The 18,251-nt window shown below is 43.2% G+C and overlaps 2 protein-coding genes and 1 long non-coding RNA gene across 3 annotated transcripts; 1 reads left to right on the forward strand and 2 right to left on the reverse strand.

Moving 5' to 3' along the window:
- Positions 1–397: 397 nt before the first annotated feature.
- LOC147642555 (uncharacterized) lies at positions 398–2,529 on the reverse strand. The gene has a single exon (XM_086840320.1). It carries the CDS (start codon positions 2,527–2,529, stop codon positions 1,930–1,932), a length of 600 nt encoding a protein of 199 aa, XP_086696446.1. The 3' UTR covers positions 398–1,929.
- Positions 398–5,360, reverse strand: LOC110186398 (fork head box protein). The gene has a single exon (XM_020955561.2). It carries the CDS (start codon positions 4,063–4,065, stop codon positions 2,569–2,571), a length of 1,497 nt encoding a protein of 498 aa, XP_020811220.2. The 5' UTR covers positions 4,066–5,360; the 3' UTR covers positions 398–2,568.
- Positions 5,361–5,562: 202 nt separating this feature from the next.
- Positions 5,563–11,913, forward strand: LOC147642556 (uncharacterized). Its single transcript, XR_015273345.1, has 2 exons — positions 5,563–5,618; positions 7,350–11,913. It is a non-coding gene; the product is annotated as an uncharacterized LOC147642556 (long non-coding RNA).
- The last annotated feature ends 6,338 nt before the right edge of the window (positions 11,914–18,251 follow it).

Below are 18,251 nucleotides of genomic sequence, written 5' to 3' on the forward strand. Positions count from 1 at the left end.
CACCGCGATAAGGGTTTATCATCATCGGGCAGCCGGGGGATCGCGGATCGGGATCGGGTATCGGGTATCGCGGGGTATCGGTGAAAAAACTGCACTCTGCATCCGAGTGACAGCGATAAGATAGCGTCTCCTGGAACTACCAGGCTATCGGTCGTTCAATTCGCTGCATCGGAGATATAGCCAGTTGATACTCGACAGATAGGCCAGACCAATCAATATAGAAATGATTGTTGGAGGTCAGTTGTTTGTGTCAACAATGGTGGCACTCTTCGATGTCTGATTGCTGGCAAATGAAAACTAATTTATGCTTTTTTTTCCTTTTTTTCTTGTATTTCAAACATTAAAATAGTCGATTTGTTGTATTTTTTAATAATATTAATTTTAACTAGCTTTAGAGTTGGATTTGAATTCTTGCATTGACATTTATTGAATTTTTATATTGTGTATTTTACATTAATTTTCATGTTTGTGTTTATATTTAGACTATTTTTTTTTTGTTTTGTTATCAAGTTTAATTAATTAGCTTAGCTCAATGTAAAAATGGTTCATTCGCTTTTTGTGTTTTTTTTACGCTTGCTTTGTTGCTTTTTGTTTACGCACAATATAACTAATATTAAAAATTATTGAATAATAATTGCAGTTTTTTTCGCTTTTATGTGGCGTTGGTTTTCCATTTTTTCTGTGTTTCGCTTTCATTATTTATGCTAATTAAATGTTAAATGCTATACAATATTTATATTTATATTATATTTATTTTCATGTGGTTTTGTGGCATAATTTCATACAATTTGATTAATTCTCGAGTTAGTTAAAAGTGGCTGCTTGCAATTGGGCTCATTATGTTAGTTACTATGTTGGGGTTCCGCTTAGAGATATCTATTTATAGACTATGTACAAAATGCCTTAGACTAACGAATTCGTACAACAACTGAAGACACACACAGAATGTAAATGAAATGCTGGCTTATCGGCGTATATATATAAAAATGATAAATTATATAGTATAAGAACGACGTTTCCTATATATGCATGGCCAGATTTTTGTTGCTTTGATAGTTTTGAAGATTCTTAGGGTTTTTTTGCTGGTAGTTTTCTTTTTTTAGCTGATTACGATGATTTAGTTTGTAGAATTTTTTGGTTTTTGATCATTTGCGATTCGAATTCGATTGCGTTTGCGATTGCAATTGCATTTGGATAAAGTTTTTTTTTTTGTATTTGTATCTCTCCTTTTGGGATTGCTTTTAGTTAGGCTTTGAAAGGACATTACACAGGATCCCTATCGCTCTTCCTCACTGTCTTCCTCACTATTGGTGATACATTTAAAATGCTTTAAATTTTTAGTTTTAACCGCTTTGATTGTTATTGCTTGTTTCGAAACAACGAAAACAAATGGCACGGAATTATTATTTTTGTGTTTTTGTATATTAGCAAAACATAAAAATGTTAACAAAAGTTCTGCTGCACTTACAACTACATCACTTTTTCTTTCGATTCTCGAATAACCCCCACAGAAGGGCTTGGTTCTAGAGATAGAGTCCTGCCTGAATCCACAAAATAGAGATTATACCCCACGGAATGCAAAGTATCTATGGATATTTACAAATTTTCTAGATGCTTAAATTTCGTCAAATAGGATTAAAAAGTTTAAATTCATATCCTTGAAACATTATAAAAGATACTCTGAATCTCTGCAGGCCTAATCGATCTCTACCTTTGTGGATTCAATCCGAACTCTAACCCGAACCTCGATCGCTCTATGTACAGGTGCGAGGCGGCCAACTCACGTGCTCAAAGGATGCGCTCAGGTGCTAAAAGCCGCTGGCACGCCACTCGCTAATTGGCGGGCGGACGGATGGAGGAGATGGCGATACCACTCCGCTCCCGCTCTCGCTCCCACTCCCGCTCCAAGGGCCAGCTTGGGGGCTACAGCTACAGCAGGTTCTGCAGGGCGGCGGCTCCGTTAAAGGTGAGGCTGTGATTCCAATTCCGGTAGCCGGCCGCCGCGGCGTACTGCTGGTAGTTGTTGTACAACTGCTGCTGCGCCGCCTGGTGCTGCTGCAGTTGCTCCTCGCTTAGGTCGCTGGTGATGTTCGAGGAGTCCTCCTGCAACTCCGCCGCCAGCTGGCTGTGCAGCAATTGCTGCTGTTGCTGCTGGTGTTGCTGCTGCTGCTGTTGTTGCTGTTGTTGATGCTGCTGCTGCTGTTGTTGCTGCTGCTGCTGCTGTTGTTGGATTAGCTTCTGGGTGTAGCTGGAGCCACCTGATCCTGATCCGGAACCGGATGCAGAACCAGAGCCGGAGCCGGAGCCTGAGCCCCCCGATCCTGAGCCCGATCCCGCCTTGCCGCTGGCCTTGGCTGCCGCTGATGTGGTGTTTGAAGCGGATGTCAGTTGCTGCGCCGCCTGCTGCAGCTGCTGCGCCTGCTGCTGCTGCTGCTGTTGCTGCTGCTGCGCCTGCTGCAGCTGGTGCTGCTGCTGCTGGTGGTGGTGCTGCTGCTGCTGCAAGTGCTGTTGCTGCTGCGAGCGCAGCATCTGCTCCGCGCGTCCTTAAGCCAGCGGGTACTGGTGGTGTCACAAGCTCGTGGTGCCGGCGGGCGCATGGTAGCCGAGGCTCTGGTAGTAGGAGTCCTGGCCTAAGGCAGCGTGTGTGTTGGTCAGCGGACTGAGGGCGTTGTAGCCGGCGTACTGGCTCATGTCGTACATCTTGATGTCCGCCTTCGACTCCGTGGGCAGCAGGCGGTTGATGGAGAACGGGTGGCTGGAGGGTGTGTAGCCGGAAGGCTCCTGCTTCAGCGGGTGCATCGACGAGTGATAGTCGCTGATCAGCGACGGGTGGCACCTATTCGCCATCATTGCCGACAGCTCCTCCTGCTGCAGCTGATGGTGCTGGTGGTGATGGTGCGTGGGCACATGCTGTGGCTGCTGGCTGAGGCACAGCTCCGCATTGGCATGCAGCATGGCCAGTGCCTCCGCGTCCTTACTATGTGCCGCGCTCAGCACGTTCACTCCCACTCCCACACCAACTCCCACACCAGGGATTGAGGAGCCGCCCGCGTCCTTGTGATGCTGATGATGATCCAGGCGACTGTGGTGGTGATGGTGCATGTGATGCGAATCCTCGTGATCCTTCTTGCCCGGACTGGTCGCCTCCAAGCTGCTGTGCGACGGACTCTTGTGCAGCTGCCTGATGGCCTCCTTCTTCTCGTCCTTGAAGCGCTTCTGGCGTCGCAGATAGCAGCCGTTCTCGAACATATTCCCCGAATCCGGGTGCAGGGTCCAGAAGGAGCCCTTGCCAGGCTTGTCCGGCGTCCGCGGGATCTTCACGAAGCAATCGTTAAAGCTCAGTGAGTGCCGGATGGAGTTCTGCCAGCGCTGCTGGTTCTGCCTGTAGAAGGGAAACAGGTCCATGATGAACTGGTAGATCTCGGAGAGCGTCAGCATCCGCGTCGGGTTGTTCTGGATGGCCATCGTGATCAGCGAGATGTAGCTGTACGGCGGCTTGGCGTGCGTGTAGCTCCTGCGGTAGGTGGTGGGCTTATCTACTCGTGATCTCCCAAGAGAGTTGGGCGATCCCGTTTCCATGTCCCGCGACCCCGTCGGCATGCCTCCATAGGTGGCATTCAATCCTGCCGCCGACATACTGGCCGCTGACATGGCCATGCATCCGCTCATGTTGCCAAGCGGCGAACCCATGCTAGCGTAGCTCATCGAGCTGGGGGTCATGCAGTTGCCACCCATGGAGTTCATGGCCGCGGCACCCATGCTGCCACTCATGCTGGCCACAGCCGCTGCCGAGTCCAAGACGCTGGATCCAAAGGTGGCTGCCGCCTGAGGCGACACCGAGGACATTCCGCCCACCGGCAATCCCATGCTGTTCATCGTGTAGGCGGATCTGGCCAGGGGGCTCATGCTGCCGCCGCCATTGCTTGTGGGATTTGGATTGTTTTGACCGCCGGGTGGAGGTGGTCCTCCTCCGCCACCGCCGCCGCCACCCGACGCAGGACCGCCGGAGCTGGCCATGCTCACGGGAGCACTGCTGGGCGGCGGCTCCGCGTAGAGCTTCTGCATGATGTCAATGGTGGTCTGGTGGGGGCTACCCTTCAGGAAGCTGTTCAATAGTTGCGCCGTTATGTTGCCGGCTTGGGGACTCTGTACCGATGGAAAAGGCAACGCGTGCGGGGGACGCGTTAGTAAAAAGGAAAATCAAAAGAGGGTCCTTTGTGGCTTTGGCTATTTGATTTTGTTTGGTTTTCTTTCGTTTTGTTTTGTTTTGTTTTATTTGTTTCTTTCAGTGCACTATCACTGCTTCAATGGATTTGCATATTTTGGGCATTCTGGCCTCTAGCACTGTCACTGTCACTGTTGGTAGTTGCTAGTTGGTGGTATTAGACAGTTGGTTGTGGGTTGTTCTGGGCTTTGTTTGTGCACTTAAAACACTGGGCACTGGCCTTAATTTATTTGTGTGTTGCCGCCGTTAAATAACGTGGCAAATATGGCTCTATTTTCGTTACGATTCAGCTGCCGCGCGCCGCCACAGACAAGACAAAACCGACGCACGAACGTGGATAGCTAACTGGCTTTTGGCCACTAAAGTCCAAAGCTGGAGCTGGGAGCTGGAGTTGCAGCTGCTTGCTGCTTTTTCTGCTGCTGCTGCTGCTGCTGCTTCTGATGCTGATGCTGATGCTGATGCTGGTGCTGATGCTGAGGCTGAGCTGTTGCTGGTCCGCTCGAGTGTCTCTTTGGCTTGAGCTCTTGAATGTGACTGTTTGCAGAGGGGAACGCTTGTCTACTATTTGGCTTGCGCTTGCTGCCAACAAATATTGTTCGAGCCGCGCTCAAGTGCCGACGCCGGCAGAGCCGTCGACGCTGCCAGCGGCAGCAGCAACTCCTACTCGTTCTCCCTCGCGCTCACATGGCCTGCCATAGCCGGCTATCTCGCACACACACACACCACCAAACCCGACCCGGCCAATGGGGAGCGACGACTCTCTTACGCACACAGTGGCAGGGCGGCGCATGCGCATTGGCCAAGCGGCTCTTGTATCAACAGAGCAGCAGCAGCGGCAGCAGCAGCAGCAGTCGTCGTTCCGGTTGCCAGGCAACTGTGCGTATGTGTGTTTCTGTCGAGCGGGGGGCGTGGCCAACGGAAACGCCCTCGCAGCTGGGACTCACACACACACGCACGCATACAGCCATGGAGAGACAGGAAAGCTGAGCGACGCCATGTTACAGTTAACGATTTTCCCTAATGCGATCAATAATCGCTGGCTCTCTCTCTCTCTCCTCACACTCTCTGGCTCTTCTGCTTACCAAAAATATAAAAAAAACTGCAAAAAAAAAATAGAAGCAGAAAAAAAAAGAAAACAAAGTCTGGAGACGCGCTCTGTTTTGGCAGAGAACCCGGCTGCCTTCCATTCTTTCTGCTTCTGCTACAGTCATTCCTTTGCTCCCCAAAGAAGACATTAATAATGTGTGTGTGTGAGTGTGTTTTTTCGTACCGCTCGCCTTTTTTTGAGGTTAAGGTACGCCAATGTCACTCTCATTCATTCCCGTCCGTCCGCATTCGCATTCGTGGCGAAGCCTCGCGACCGGCAACAGCAGCGCAGCGTTTTCCTTTTTTGGCAAGTCATTGCGAAAGTGACCCAGTTCTGCGGCCTCAGCATCCTCATAGCCATCCATATCCATCATCTCATCTCATCTCCCTTGTATCAGCATCCTTCCAGGTAGCAGGACAACGCGTTCATTGATGCCGGCGAGCGGAGCCAGCGCGTGCTGGCGTCCTCCACTTCCTGGTAGGAACACCCAGACCTTTATGGCCACGGATAAAACGCATTTTAATTTCGGCCATAAACCAGACTCGGAACGAGACCAAATCGTTTGCCTTTCATTCAGTGCATATTCCGCTTAACCCTTTCTCCTCAGCCAAGTGTTGTGTCTGTGACAGTGTCTCTGTGTGTGTGTTGTGTGTCTGCTGTGTGTGTGTGTGTGAGCCAAACTCATTATTGCAGCCATAAACCGGCAATTGTTTCAATGTTTCTCAATGAAAGTTCTTACTCAATCGATATACATATATTGCTTTACCTGAGTATTCGGAAATGCATGGAATTTCCGTATTAGATGAAGTTCAGTTTTCTGTAAAGTCTAATATTTGTTTGATCGAAGCATCGATCTTCTGTGGTCTTATGGTCATAAAAGTGATCCTGATACTGATCCCTTGAAGCAAAACTTATTCATGAAACCCTACAGAACAATTCAGAAATGAATTTTTTATGGAATTTTAAATAATATATAATCTAATTCTTATTTTATATTGTTAAAATCAATCTTATCAGATAACATTAAATTTTCTCTTGTCCCTGCTGTTCTTTAATGACTGTTTTAATTAAGATCTAACTCAAATGCAAGTGAAGGAGTCATTTCCGACCCTATAAATCATATATATTCTTGATCAGCATCAAAAACCAAGTCGATCTAGCTATGTCTGAGCAAAATTTAATTTGTTCATAATTTTGAAAATGTTATAAGGGGTTGTTACATCGTTAAAATTGTCAAAAATTTGTCATATTTTAAAATGTAAAGTAAAGTATGCAGATTTAAAAGCCTAAAAAAAATTTGCATAGGGCAACTTTCCGTTTTATAATTAATGATTTTTTGGCTTAGTTATGAGATTTTTAAGCATTGATTTTTTAAAGAAATTGTCATATAAAAATATAAGTATTATTGACTCGAAAAATGGTATTATAGCTTAAGGCAAAAGCTTCAAACTACATGAACTACATTCTTGAACAGCATCAAGAGGCGAGTCGATCTAGCTAATTCCGACAAAAATGTAATTTTTTCATAATTTTCAATTTTTTTTTAAGGGGTTACATCGTTAAAAAATTTGCAAAAATTTTGAATTTTAAAAATTTTTAATCTAATATACACATTTGTAAACCTGATAAAAACTAACCCACGAAGGCCTTCCGATTGGAAATTAAAGAATTTTTCACTGAGTTCAATCTTTGCTGCAAAGGTTTAGGTATTAATATTAGCTACTGGCGAAAATCCCTTTACAATATGATAAGTATTGTTAAATACAAATATCAGTAATATCCCACTCATCACTTGTTTATTATTTAATCTAATCCTAATATCCCGATCAGCAAACCAGAAAACAGTTTGTTTATGTGCACAGCAAGCAGAGCAGAGTATTCACATTCACCGCTCGGATATATCTATATCTCATCATCATAATCATTACACACCAAATATCGCTGGTGTCTGAACACACATATGGACTTAAATCTTTATGTGCACTTCTAATAACCGTAATGTGCTTAAATATTTAATATTTTTATTGTATTTCACAGGCAATTCAAGTGGCTTTGGCTCATTAATGTTTGCCATCGCAGCAGTCGTACGGCCGAATGTGTACTTTTTTGGCGTAGACTCTCCGCAAATAGTAATGCCAGCAGTCCAAAAATGTGTATTTATTTACCTTTTAGTCATTTATCTATTTATTTATTTGCTTTAAAAGCGCGCCACTGTGGGTCGGATTTGATACAGTGCCACTCGCAGTCGCACTCGTACAGTGGGGCCCCGTTCGGTTGCACTCGGCAATCGAGCGGGTCTAAGCCATGCTCAAACTTTTTAATTAGTTTCAATTGTTGGGGCCCGAGCCCCCTCCGCCACCGGAGTGGAGGATATTTATGGAAAATATTTGCCTTTCTGCTTTTTTCCCGCCGTTGTTTTGATTTTGTTGTCGGCGGTGGAGCTGTTGATATTGCTTTAAAACGCTGCGCTTTCTGTTTGTTTTAAGCATTTGTGTGACGCATGCGCCGTGTGGCAGTGACTTTACAAAAATATATATATGTACATAAATTCCCCATCTATACATATATATCTATCAAAGCATTTGACCAACATTTCTCAGCTGGACGTATCTGTGACTGTATCTGTATCTATATCAGTATCGGTGTATTGCCATAATATGTATAATATTTATTTTTATTGTTATTATTTGTTACTGTTGATTTATTTGTTTGTACAACATTTTCACACAAATTAAAATACCCGGCCACGTCGGTCATCAATGTCGTTTAAATTGTTTTTATTTGCTTTATTTGCTTTTGTGTTTTTTTGGCTTAACCCAATTATCGGGGCTTATTAGTGATTATTTAATCATTTGCCACAACAGCAGATGATCGCAATGTTCTAATATGCGAAGTAAACAAAAGTCGAGAGATCTTGCAGCCTCTTAGGAAATATTCTTTGAAATAATAAAAAAAAAAGAATTGCATATTTTGTAGAATATTTTAAGAGAAAAGGTAATAACTTATAAAAGGGGGGACTATATGAACTATATAATTTAGTCAGGGTCTAATGGAATTTTTTTGTTTATTTTTTGTTAATCTCTTTCAGTAGTAAACACACGTAGACAAACTGGTTTTGTTTAGCAGTTAAATGTGGTTTCGGCTCTTTTTAAATTATTAGTATTAATATACTTTGCAGAGTATTATAATTTCAGTCAGCATCTTTTAACTCAGTGAAGGAATCATTTCCGACCCTATAAATCATATATATTCTTGATCAGCATTAAAAGGAGAATCAGTCTAGGCATGTCTGAGAACAAAATATAGTTTTTAAAATTTTTTCAAAATTCTAAAATTTGATAAGGGGTTACATCATTGAAATTGTTAAAAATCGACAAAAATTTTAATTTTTTTAAATTTTAAATTGAGTATGCAGACTTATTTCCCCAATAAAAACTAGCATACGAATGGTTTCTGAATTGAAATAAGTTAATATTTGGCTTAATTATGAGTTTTTTAAACTTTGATTTATCAAAAAATTGGCCATATAAAAATAATTATAAATGTCCATTGAAATAATGCGAATATTTTAAGTTAGTTATGATCGATTATCGAGTCAAATTCAATTGGAAACTGCAACTGAATGAAGGCTTTTCCTTCAAGAATATAAATAATATTTAAACCAGAGCATTAACCTAATATAAAAATATTCAAAAGTATGATAAAAACTGGCACCTTAATAATCCTTTAAAAATCACACTAAATAGTTATAGTTAGTACTTAAAGAATTAATTAATCTAAAATCTGATTACGTAACATGGACATCCTGTTTGCAGAACTTTATTGAGTCTCGGCTGCTTTAGGTGTATCTCCTAGATACTTTTTGCATAGCTCTACGTATCGGTGGTATTCGTATCTGCGGCTGCGTGTGTATCTAGGTCTTTGTATTGCGTGTGCCGTAATGAGCGTGGCCATAAAAGCGTCTTTTGTTTTACGACCGCATTGCGCGCGTGTTTACCATAGAAAACAATGCCAATTTTATGACTGCCTGCCCCTGCGACGAGGAGCCGCATCCCGGTCCAGTCCGGCGTCCGATATCCCATGAAGCATACGTATATTCCACATATACTCGTACCTTGTGGCATGGTGCAAAGGTGACACCGAAACTGGAGCAGTCGCTGCATTAATTAGAACGCTCTGGACAGGGACAGGGATGGGAATAGGGACAGGGACAGGGACAGGGATACGGATGATAGTACTTTCTTCGGGGTCATAAAATCCCACTGGACTGGACCGAACCGACGGCGACGACGACGGCGGCGGCGGCAGTGGCGGCTCTTATCTAAATTAGGATGTTGCTTGTTTGCGGCTGTGTCTGCGCATCGCCTGCACTATTTGCGTAGGTGTTTCATTTCCGTTTCACAATTTATCCGAGGCGAGTGTTTGCCAACTCTATGCACCTTTTGCCAGATTTTCATTTTCTTTTTTCTTTTCCCTTTTTATTTCTGCTTGCATTCCCCTTACTTTCACACGTGATTTTCTTTGAGACCTTATCAGTGTGGTTGTAGTAGGTCTTGTCGTCGTCGTGACTCATTGTTTTCCCCATGGAAAAACTGCAGCTCCACCAACACTCACAAAGACTGCACTTACTATTTCCCTTTTCCCGCGGAATTTGGCGCATTTGGGGTGTGCGTGCCTTATCAGGGAATGGAGCCCCATGGGGCTACGACACTAGATATCGCATAAATCACGGCCTAGTCGCCGTTTTCGCCTGATTATTTCCATTTTTTATCTATTTCGCTGCGGCTGGCTATAAAGTTTCTGGTCTTTATCTTTGTGCAAACACTAAAAAGCAGCGCCATTAAGGCCCTGGCGACCTTATTTCCTCTGGGTGGCCACAAGAACACAGCGAATTCTATTCTTTTAATTAAAAAAAAACGCCACTTAGGGAAAAAATTACAAGAAGGTTGAGTTCCTTGTACAAGGTAAATATTAGGGGTTATTTGGAAACACTTTTAAGTGTAATTTGATTCTAAAGAGTGCCATTTTATGATGACTAGAAATGATCTTTGATCTTAATTTGTTTAACTATCATACCATGCGTAATCTCGTAATGTTTTTCTGTTTAAACAAATTATTTTGTTCAAATCAATTCAAATGGTTTAATTGATTAGGATTTTGAACCGGTTTTTTCTTCTACCAGAAAAAAAAACCAGTTTATGCAGCTCGAGAACGACCACCACCAGGGCCCAAATTGATCATGCGAAAGAATGTTTTTTTGTTCGCTTCGCGAGATTCATTTCTGAAATCTCAGAGCCCCTCAAAAATACTCATGGAACTTAGCACATGGCCGCTAATTATTTATTCGTTGCCTGAAAAATTAACTTTCCAGCAGTAGCAGCGGCGACAACGAGACTGCTGCCCGAAAAGAATCGAAATATAGAAGAAACTACAAATCTACAAAGTTTTTATCTACTCTTACTATGCCTTGGACTGAAGCGGCAGCCGAAAAGCTGTCAAATTGTCGAAAAAATTATTGTTATCTTGCTACGCGTTATTGAGTGGCCGTGTTCACACGCGTATCGAGCCACAGCTCAAGATACAGATACAGATACAGCGACAGAGATACATTTGTATCTACACATGTCCGTGCAAACAATTCAATTAATTGTTGTGGAGCAGAATATGTCACACCGGGGATATGGATGGCTAAATGGGGACTGGGCTCCTGAGCCCCACTCTATATATTTTTTTTCGGTAGTTTATTGATTTACAAGCTGCCGGCCCCCTATCGCAAGTATAGTTTAGTATAACTATATAGTAAGTACCCATGTTTATGGGAGGCGGCGTCCACTGGAACTGGAACTTATCGCAGTGGCGTTGTGATTTTTGGAGTGTCGAAACGCCAAAGCAAATATGAGATTGGGGAGAGCTTTATTGACTCAGGCCCCTCCGATTGGGTCTTAATTACTTCCGAAAACAATGACAACGATGACCAGTGGCGATACCCGCTACGGCCCCACTCCGTTCGATCGATCCCAGGGCATTAATCAATTTACAACGAGATTTAAGCAATGGCATCGGTAAATAATAAAATAAATACAATTTGAAGACCGGTTTTGCATTTTCTGGCTATCATTCATAAACTTTTGCCCGCCTGACACGAAAATTAGCTCTTCAGCCAAGGCAGACAGCGCACAAATCGCACTGAGATCCAAGATCCGAGATCGGAGATCCGAGAGATCCCAGATCGGAGTCTAGAGTTGAAGAGCTGAAGACTTTGGAACTCTGTGTGGCTCTGGCTCTGTAAAGCTGAAGAGCACCCATGGGTTACCCATGGCTGTTGATCACGGTGATGACTGCGTAAAAACGGAAAAGTAAAAACACCAAACTGGCACACAGCTTCGGATGCTTGAGATGTGTTGGCCGTTTGTGTTAATCCCATCAAGACCCAGCACATTATGAAGTAGCAACACCAGCAACAATAGCAGCAGCACCAGCAATCTCAGCCTAGCACAAACTGGAGCTACACTGCAAGAAAATCTTAATATTAACATATTAATATAAGTATTAAGAATGAAATAAATGGGTTAGAAACAGAATTTATAAAGTTTGTAAACTATTTTAAAGGTTATTCCAATTTTAAAACTTGTCTAAGAGTCATAAAAACTTTATGTCATTCGGGCAAAGTTTTTAAAAGTATTTTTCCATGATTTCCCTTTAGAAAAAGTTGTTTCCTGATTTTATTTTTTATATAATTCAAATAAGTTATTTAAGATTCTTCTGAAGTATTATGTTATATGAGGAATTATTCACTGTTGCCTCCAAAATGTATCCCTTCCGGTGATTTCTTTCCGTGTTGCCTGAATCTAAGGCTGGAACCTGAAGTTGGAGTTGGAGTTGGAGCTGGAGCTGCATATGGTGAGTGCTCATGTGCCCCATTGGAGGCTCCATCTCTACATCACCGGCACAAGTGACATAAGTGGCGCTTACCCGATGATGCGTGCGCATCCAACGAGCAGCCAAAAGTCAGTCCAGTCCGGAGCTTGTCTTCATCGTTTTGTAAGAGTCATCACCGCCGCCACCACCATCTCTTGGTTATGATCATGATCATCATCATCCTCGGTGGCGGCGTCTGGGTTTTGGGACAGCCCTGTCGCTGCCCTCCTGATAAGAACGTGTGATGTGCCATGGAGTTGTTAAAAGCAGCACCGCCTTCGTGTGTGGTCCAACGATTTGGGATTGATAAGAGAATTTTGGATGGACCAGCTACATGGGTCATACGACTGTTACCCCTCGGTCTGGTGCTGCTCCAGCTGGTTGGATTTGACTCTCCTGGTCTTAGCCTGGCCTAACCTAACCTGGCCTGGTGCGCATGACGTGACGGGCCGCTGACGTGCCAAGTGCCATCGAAAATGGCAAGTCATTGGCATTTCAACTGGACATGCGGCACCCTTGTTAGCCGGAGCTGTCTCTGGTTCAAACCCTGCTTCCTCTGCCTCCGACTCCGGGACTCAGTATCTGACTGAACCCAAGTAACATCCTTCGACGCATAACGGGCTGGACAGGATAGCCGCCGCCAGACTCCAACTCCTCGTCTCTCCCTCCCTTCGATAATGATGACGCAGCAATCGCCGAAAGCGTTAATTCAATAATGGCCAAAAAAAAACGGAGCGCAGTCGCTTACAACAATAATAATAATTTGGTGCATTTTGGAATATGTGTGGCACCTTTCCGATTCGGCAGGAGGTGTGTGTTTGTTTTCCCCGCTGCTGCCCATAATTGTTACACTCGGCTGACTGCACCAAAGTCAAAGCTACAAAGTCAATGACATCCTGGGCAAACAGCCCAGGAGCCATGCCATGCTTGGGCAAAACCGAAAGTTTAAATCAATCAATATTAAGTGAAAGGGAGGGAAAAGTCAGAGGATAACTTCTAGGCGAAGCACACGCACTGTTGGGGTTTAAGGTGCAAAGGTAAAGAAATAAAGATAGAAAGCTCAGAGCTTGAATAGGAAAAATAATACCGAATTGTTACAAATTAAAAGTTAATACAATTTAAGAAACGTTTTAGTCAGGCTAAACAATTCAATATGTTTTTAAATAGATTCTTCTTCATCTGATCTTAAAAGTTTCCAAGTTAGGATAGGTATGAAGAGATCGCCGATCTCTGGCTAAAATGTATGCAAGTGGCATTAAGGAATTGTGTGCCTTTTATTGGCCGCCACAATAATTTGCTAGACAAACACAGAGGCTCCTAGGTTCCGTCTGAAAGGGGCTGCCACTTCATAAATAGTTTGCACTTGACAGCTACTGCAGCGGCAACCGTTGATTTGGACTCCGCATCAATCCCAGAGTCCCGATACCAATCCCTAAACCATGTCCAGCACAGAACCCTTGGTGTGAAGTTCTTGTGTGATTCACTCGCGGTGCGAAATCAAAGAGATAGCCGGCCAAAAGCATCATAAAAGTGTTGTATCTTGCTTCCAGCAGCCGAGGCAGAAGAGTTCATTGATTTTCTGTTGGGGCAACTCAATCAAAAAATTAAAAAAACCAAAAACAAAATGCGAAGACATAAAATACAAGAAGACCAAGAACTTGGGAAAACGCGCACGGCGGTGGCACTCTATTAGCACCTTTAAAGCACAATTTACAACAAACATTTACAACTGTCAATTGGCAACAAAGCAAGAACAAAACTGATGGGGAGAGATCTTCAGAAGAGTCGGTGAATTAAGGATACAGGTCACACTGGGCACAAAGGGACCGACTCGGGGAACTGTTCCAGTAACCCAAAGTGCTCGCTGACGAATCGCTGGCAATTTGTTAGCATTAAACAAAAACTAATGGGTGCCATTGATGAGAACGGGTATCAAGAACATTTAATAATAATATATATATGCACACACAGAAACGTGCCTGTCACACTCAGTATGTTGTGTGGTGCAGTTTTAAAAAACGAAATTAATAAAAATTTCACTTGAATTGACAAAGTGCCCGAACGCCGTGACGTTCAACTGACGACAAGTGCCACTTGACAAGCTGCCGAACTTGAATTTTTTTACCCTCAGTCGAGCTCAGTTTGCGGCAGCACCATATTTCATTGTTATATAGAAGTCTGACTCCTTGTCTGAGTCGATTCGCTGGCTGATTTGCCGGTTGGCTGCGATGCTACCTGTCCGCTAACCTCGTCCACAGCTGGCGATCAATCTTGACATTGAGTTGCAGCCAAGACAATAGCCCGAATAGCCGAATGCCCGAATGGCATATATATTAATGTTCGATTCAATATTGTTGACAATAAATAATTTAGCCGTCTGCAATGGGAACTGATGAACTGAAGAGCTCAACTCTCTCACAGTCTAACCCGCTGGCCATTGCATGTGAGATCATTATCTTTGGGAAACTCGGACTCACGTGCAGAGCACGCGGCCGATATGGCCACAAGTGCCACAGGAACTGATTACTAAGGACATGTAAATGGTGGTACTTGTACTTGTACTCGTAATAGATTCCCAGACCAATGCCTCAGTGCTTCACGACAAGTGCAGGTCATCATAATCAGGGGCATCATCATCGACGATGGCGACCTCATCACAGCCGACCGCAACTACTTTAATTACACTGTTGGCCGCGGGACAAATTACACTGTTGAACACAATTTAAGGGTAATTGCATAGAGAATTCCTGGGAAAAATTTAAAATTCGAACATTTTTAAAGTTGTTATCATTGAAAATACTTGATAATGATTTACTATGTCTTAGCCTTGTATCCCTACCCATAAAACAACCGTGCATAATTTTAATTTAAACGGTGTAAAGAAATGTTATCACTTTTGGGGCTGTGCTACTGGTAGCTTCGATTGTTAAAGATATGTCTTTTGGATCTTATCAAAATATTGATTTTTTTTTAAGTTTGGAAATATTTATTATTGTTTTTGTTACTATAGTGGGACTATAGTGTGGGACAATATTGATAGTCTATGAAATTTCACAAATAAAAACATTACTGATAAAAGAAAGCATTTCCATAAAATGTACAAGAAATGTACTAATAAGATCTCATATCATCTCATATCAAACCCTCAAAAATAACCCCCCATTAAATATGTTTTCAATTCAAGCCTTATAAATCCGCTGTTGGCAAGTGTAAGCTGAGGTTAATAACTGTAGCAAGCCGTGGGCGTTTATCGGGGGGGGTGGGATTTTGGGGGGCCTGCTCGTTCGCCCGGCAATTGTAATGCAAAGCGCGCACGTGTTTGTGTGTGTGTGTGTGCGTGAGTGTGTGCAAGTGCTTCGAGGAAGGATCCCCGCGGGCGTATTGCAAAATTCAGTTTCATTCGATGCCAAAAGTTGGCAAAGAGCATCCTCCCCCCGTCCCCTCTCCCGTCTCGCCATGCCGCCACTCAAGTGCCAGCCCGCCGGGCTATTGACAGAAATCAAAACGGTCCACGTTGGGCGGAACGGGACTCGCTGGAAGGGATCAGTGGGCCAAGTGGCAAGCACTGGCTCATCCCAGTCCAGCTGGCAAGAAGCAGTCGCTTGGCGGCTTATCACGGCATCAAAACAAATTCGTTTGAAATTAATGCAGAGATTTGCTTTCATTAGGCGGCTCGCCGGCTGCAGAATGTAACTATAAACACACAATGGAGAGAGTATAGAATCTGGGAATGGAGAAACCACCGCTGTGAGCTGCGGCTAATCCCTAAGCTAAACTTTTGGCTGGTGGAAGGTCGTAGTAAGTTTCAGCCCTTCCTTCTCCTCCTCCCCCACGCATCCGCGCCACGTGGCCCTCAATTGTTAGCAACCCTGCTCAATTCCGGATTGTGTTCCGGAATCGCTTTTCGAGCTGCGTCATCACTTTGCATTTCGGCGACGATGGTGATGATGAGTACACGGGTAGTCAGTCCTAATGTGACACTTTAATTGCAGGTGAGGCGCAGGGGTCGCGTGGCCAGGGAAGCGGCGGTGATGCAATTAGACTGCCAACGACTTTCGCATTGTCCTGCCGTGACTTATCCTGCTGAGGCGGCTGTGCGGGCGTCCTGGTGGTAGCTTCTGTTTGTCTGTGTGTGTGCGTGTGGTGCGGGTGTACCTGACCGAAGCTCTTTTTCAGCTCAGCTTAGATGACTTTCTAACACCTTTTACATTGAGATATCATGGGTATTGTTCTTTAAAAGCGATCTTAAAATATATTTATTCAAATGATACCTTGATTTTTAATACCATAATAACCGGCTTAAAATATTTTTGGTAATCTATAAAGTTTCTTACTTTTGGTATTTATATTTTTATTATACCCTTGCAGTATGTTATAATTTTAGTCAAAAGCTTCTAAGGCAGTGAAGGAATCATTTTCGACCCTCTAAATCATATATATTCTTGAGCAGCATCAACAGGCGAATCTTTTTAGCCATGGCCGACAAAAATTTATTTTTTTCAAAATTTTCCAAATTTTATAAGGGGTTACATCATTAAAATTGTCAAAAATCAAAAAAAAAATGTTCTTTCTTTAACATTTTAAATTCAGTATGCAGTTTTATTACCCCTATAAAAACTAGCATAGGACAGTTTTCCGAATTGAAATTATTGCATTTTTGGCTTAGTTATGAATATTTTAAAATTTGATTTATAGACAAAATTGTCATATAAAATATAGATAAATATCGACTCAACAAATAGTATTAAAATTTTTGTCAGAAGCTTTTAAAACTGTGAAGGACTCATTTCCGACCCCATAAATCATATATATTCTTGATCAGCATATGCCGGCGAATCTTTTTAGCCATGTCCGACAAAAATTTAATTTTTTCAAAATTTTCCAAATTTTATAAGGGGTTACATCGTTAAAATTGTCAAAAATTTTGATTTTCTAAAATTGTAAATTTAATATGCTGAATTAAAAAGCTAGTAAAAACTAACAAAGAAACGTTTTCCGAATTGAAATTAATGCTTTTATGGCCTAGTTATGAGATTCTTAAATTTTGATTTGATAATTTTCATATATCCCATAACCTATATTTATTATTATTATTATATTATATTTTGGTTAACCAATAAATCCCAAAACATTTGTGTATATATATTCGCCTTTAATCTAATAACATAATGTACGAAAACTCTGGATATAAATCAATTGCTGACTCGGTTCTCTGGAGAATTCTAGGGTCAATTAACCTGTCATTATTTCGGGAAACTTATTCTCAGAGACTCGCCCTCGCGGCAAAATAGATCAAAGGCGAACCCCCAAAAGCAGGACTCCCGCTCTCAGGCCATCTCTCATCGTCCTGCCGAACCTCGACCACCAACCGACAAAAACTTTCTCACATTACATCACGGGCCAGCGGAGGACGGCTAAAAACAACAAGGACAACAACTGGAGCGCTCTAAATGGACACCGAACAACATCGTTTAATATTGATGGACATTGTTTGAGCTCTTTATGATGGGAAAGTGAGGCCATCACTCCGCTCTGCCACTGCCTACGCTTTTTGTTGCTGCTGCCTGCCGGTGGTTCAAGTGAATATTTAATTAAATTGTTTTCTAATAACCACGCGCAACTTTGTTGAACTCGAAACACGCGTCGGCAAGCGGCGGGCGGCGGCCAGGACACGCGGCAATCGGTCCGGGCCAGGACACACCTTGTTGTGCCAACAACATTAGCAAGAGGCCGAAATAAAAATACAACAAAAAATCGAGAGAAAAAAACGAAACGAACGGAAAACGAGAGCGAAGTTGGGCAGAGCCACCCCTTTTTAGCTGCGTATCCTGCGTCTAATTTTCCAAATTACGCACCATCAATCATCGCTAGCTTTGACGAACGTCGAACAGTAAAGTGGTCGTGGGATGTGGATGTGGATGTGGATATGGAGGATGTTGATGATGACGTTAGAAACTACCCCCTGCCCCTGGAACCAGGAACCCGTGAAGCCAACAGCCAATCCCCTGACGCAGCGACGAC

This window comes from Drosophila serrata, unplaced genomic scaffold (assembly GCF_035046125.1).
Source record: "Drosophila serrata isolate PLE 108 unplaced genomic scaffold, ASM3504612v1 contig_382, whole genome shotgun sequence".
NCBI classification, from domain to species: Eukaryota; Metazoa; Arthropoda; class Insecta; order Diptera; family Drosophilidae; genus Drosophila; species Drosophila serrata.

What these genes read in the sequence shown, in the direction of transcription:
- LOC147642555 (XM_086840320.1), bottom strand. Translation starts at nt 2,529, where the DNA reads ATGCTGCGCTCGCAGCAGCAACAGCACTTGCAGCAGCAGCAGCACCAC.
- LOC110186398 (XM_020955561.2), bottom strand. Translation starts at nt 4,065, where the DNA reads ATGCAGAAGCTCTACGCGGAGCCGCCGCCCAGCAGTGCTCCCGTGAGC.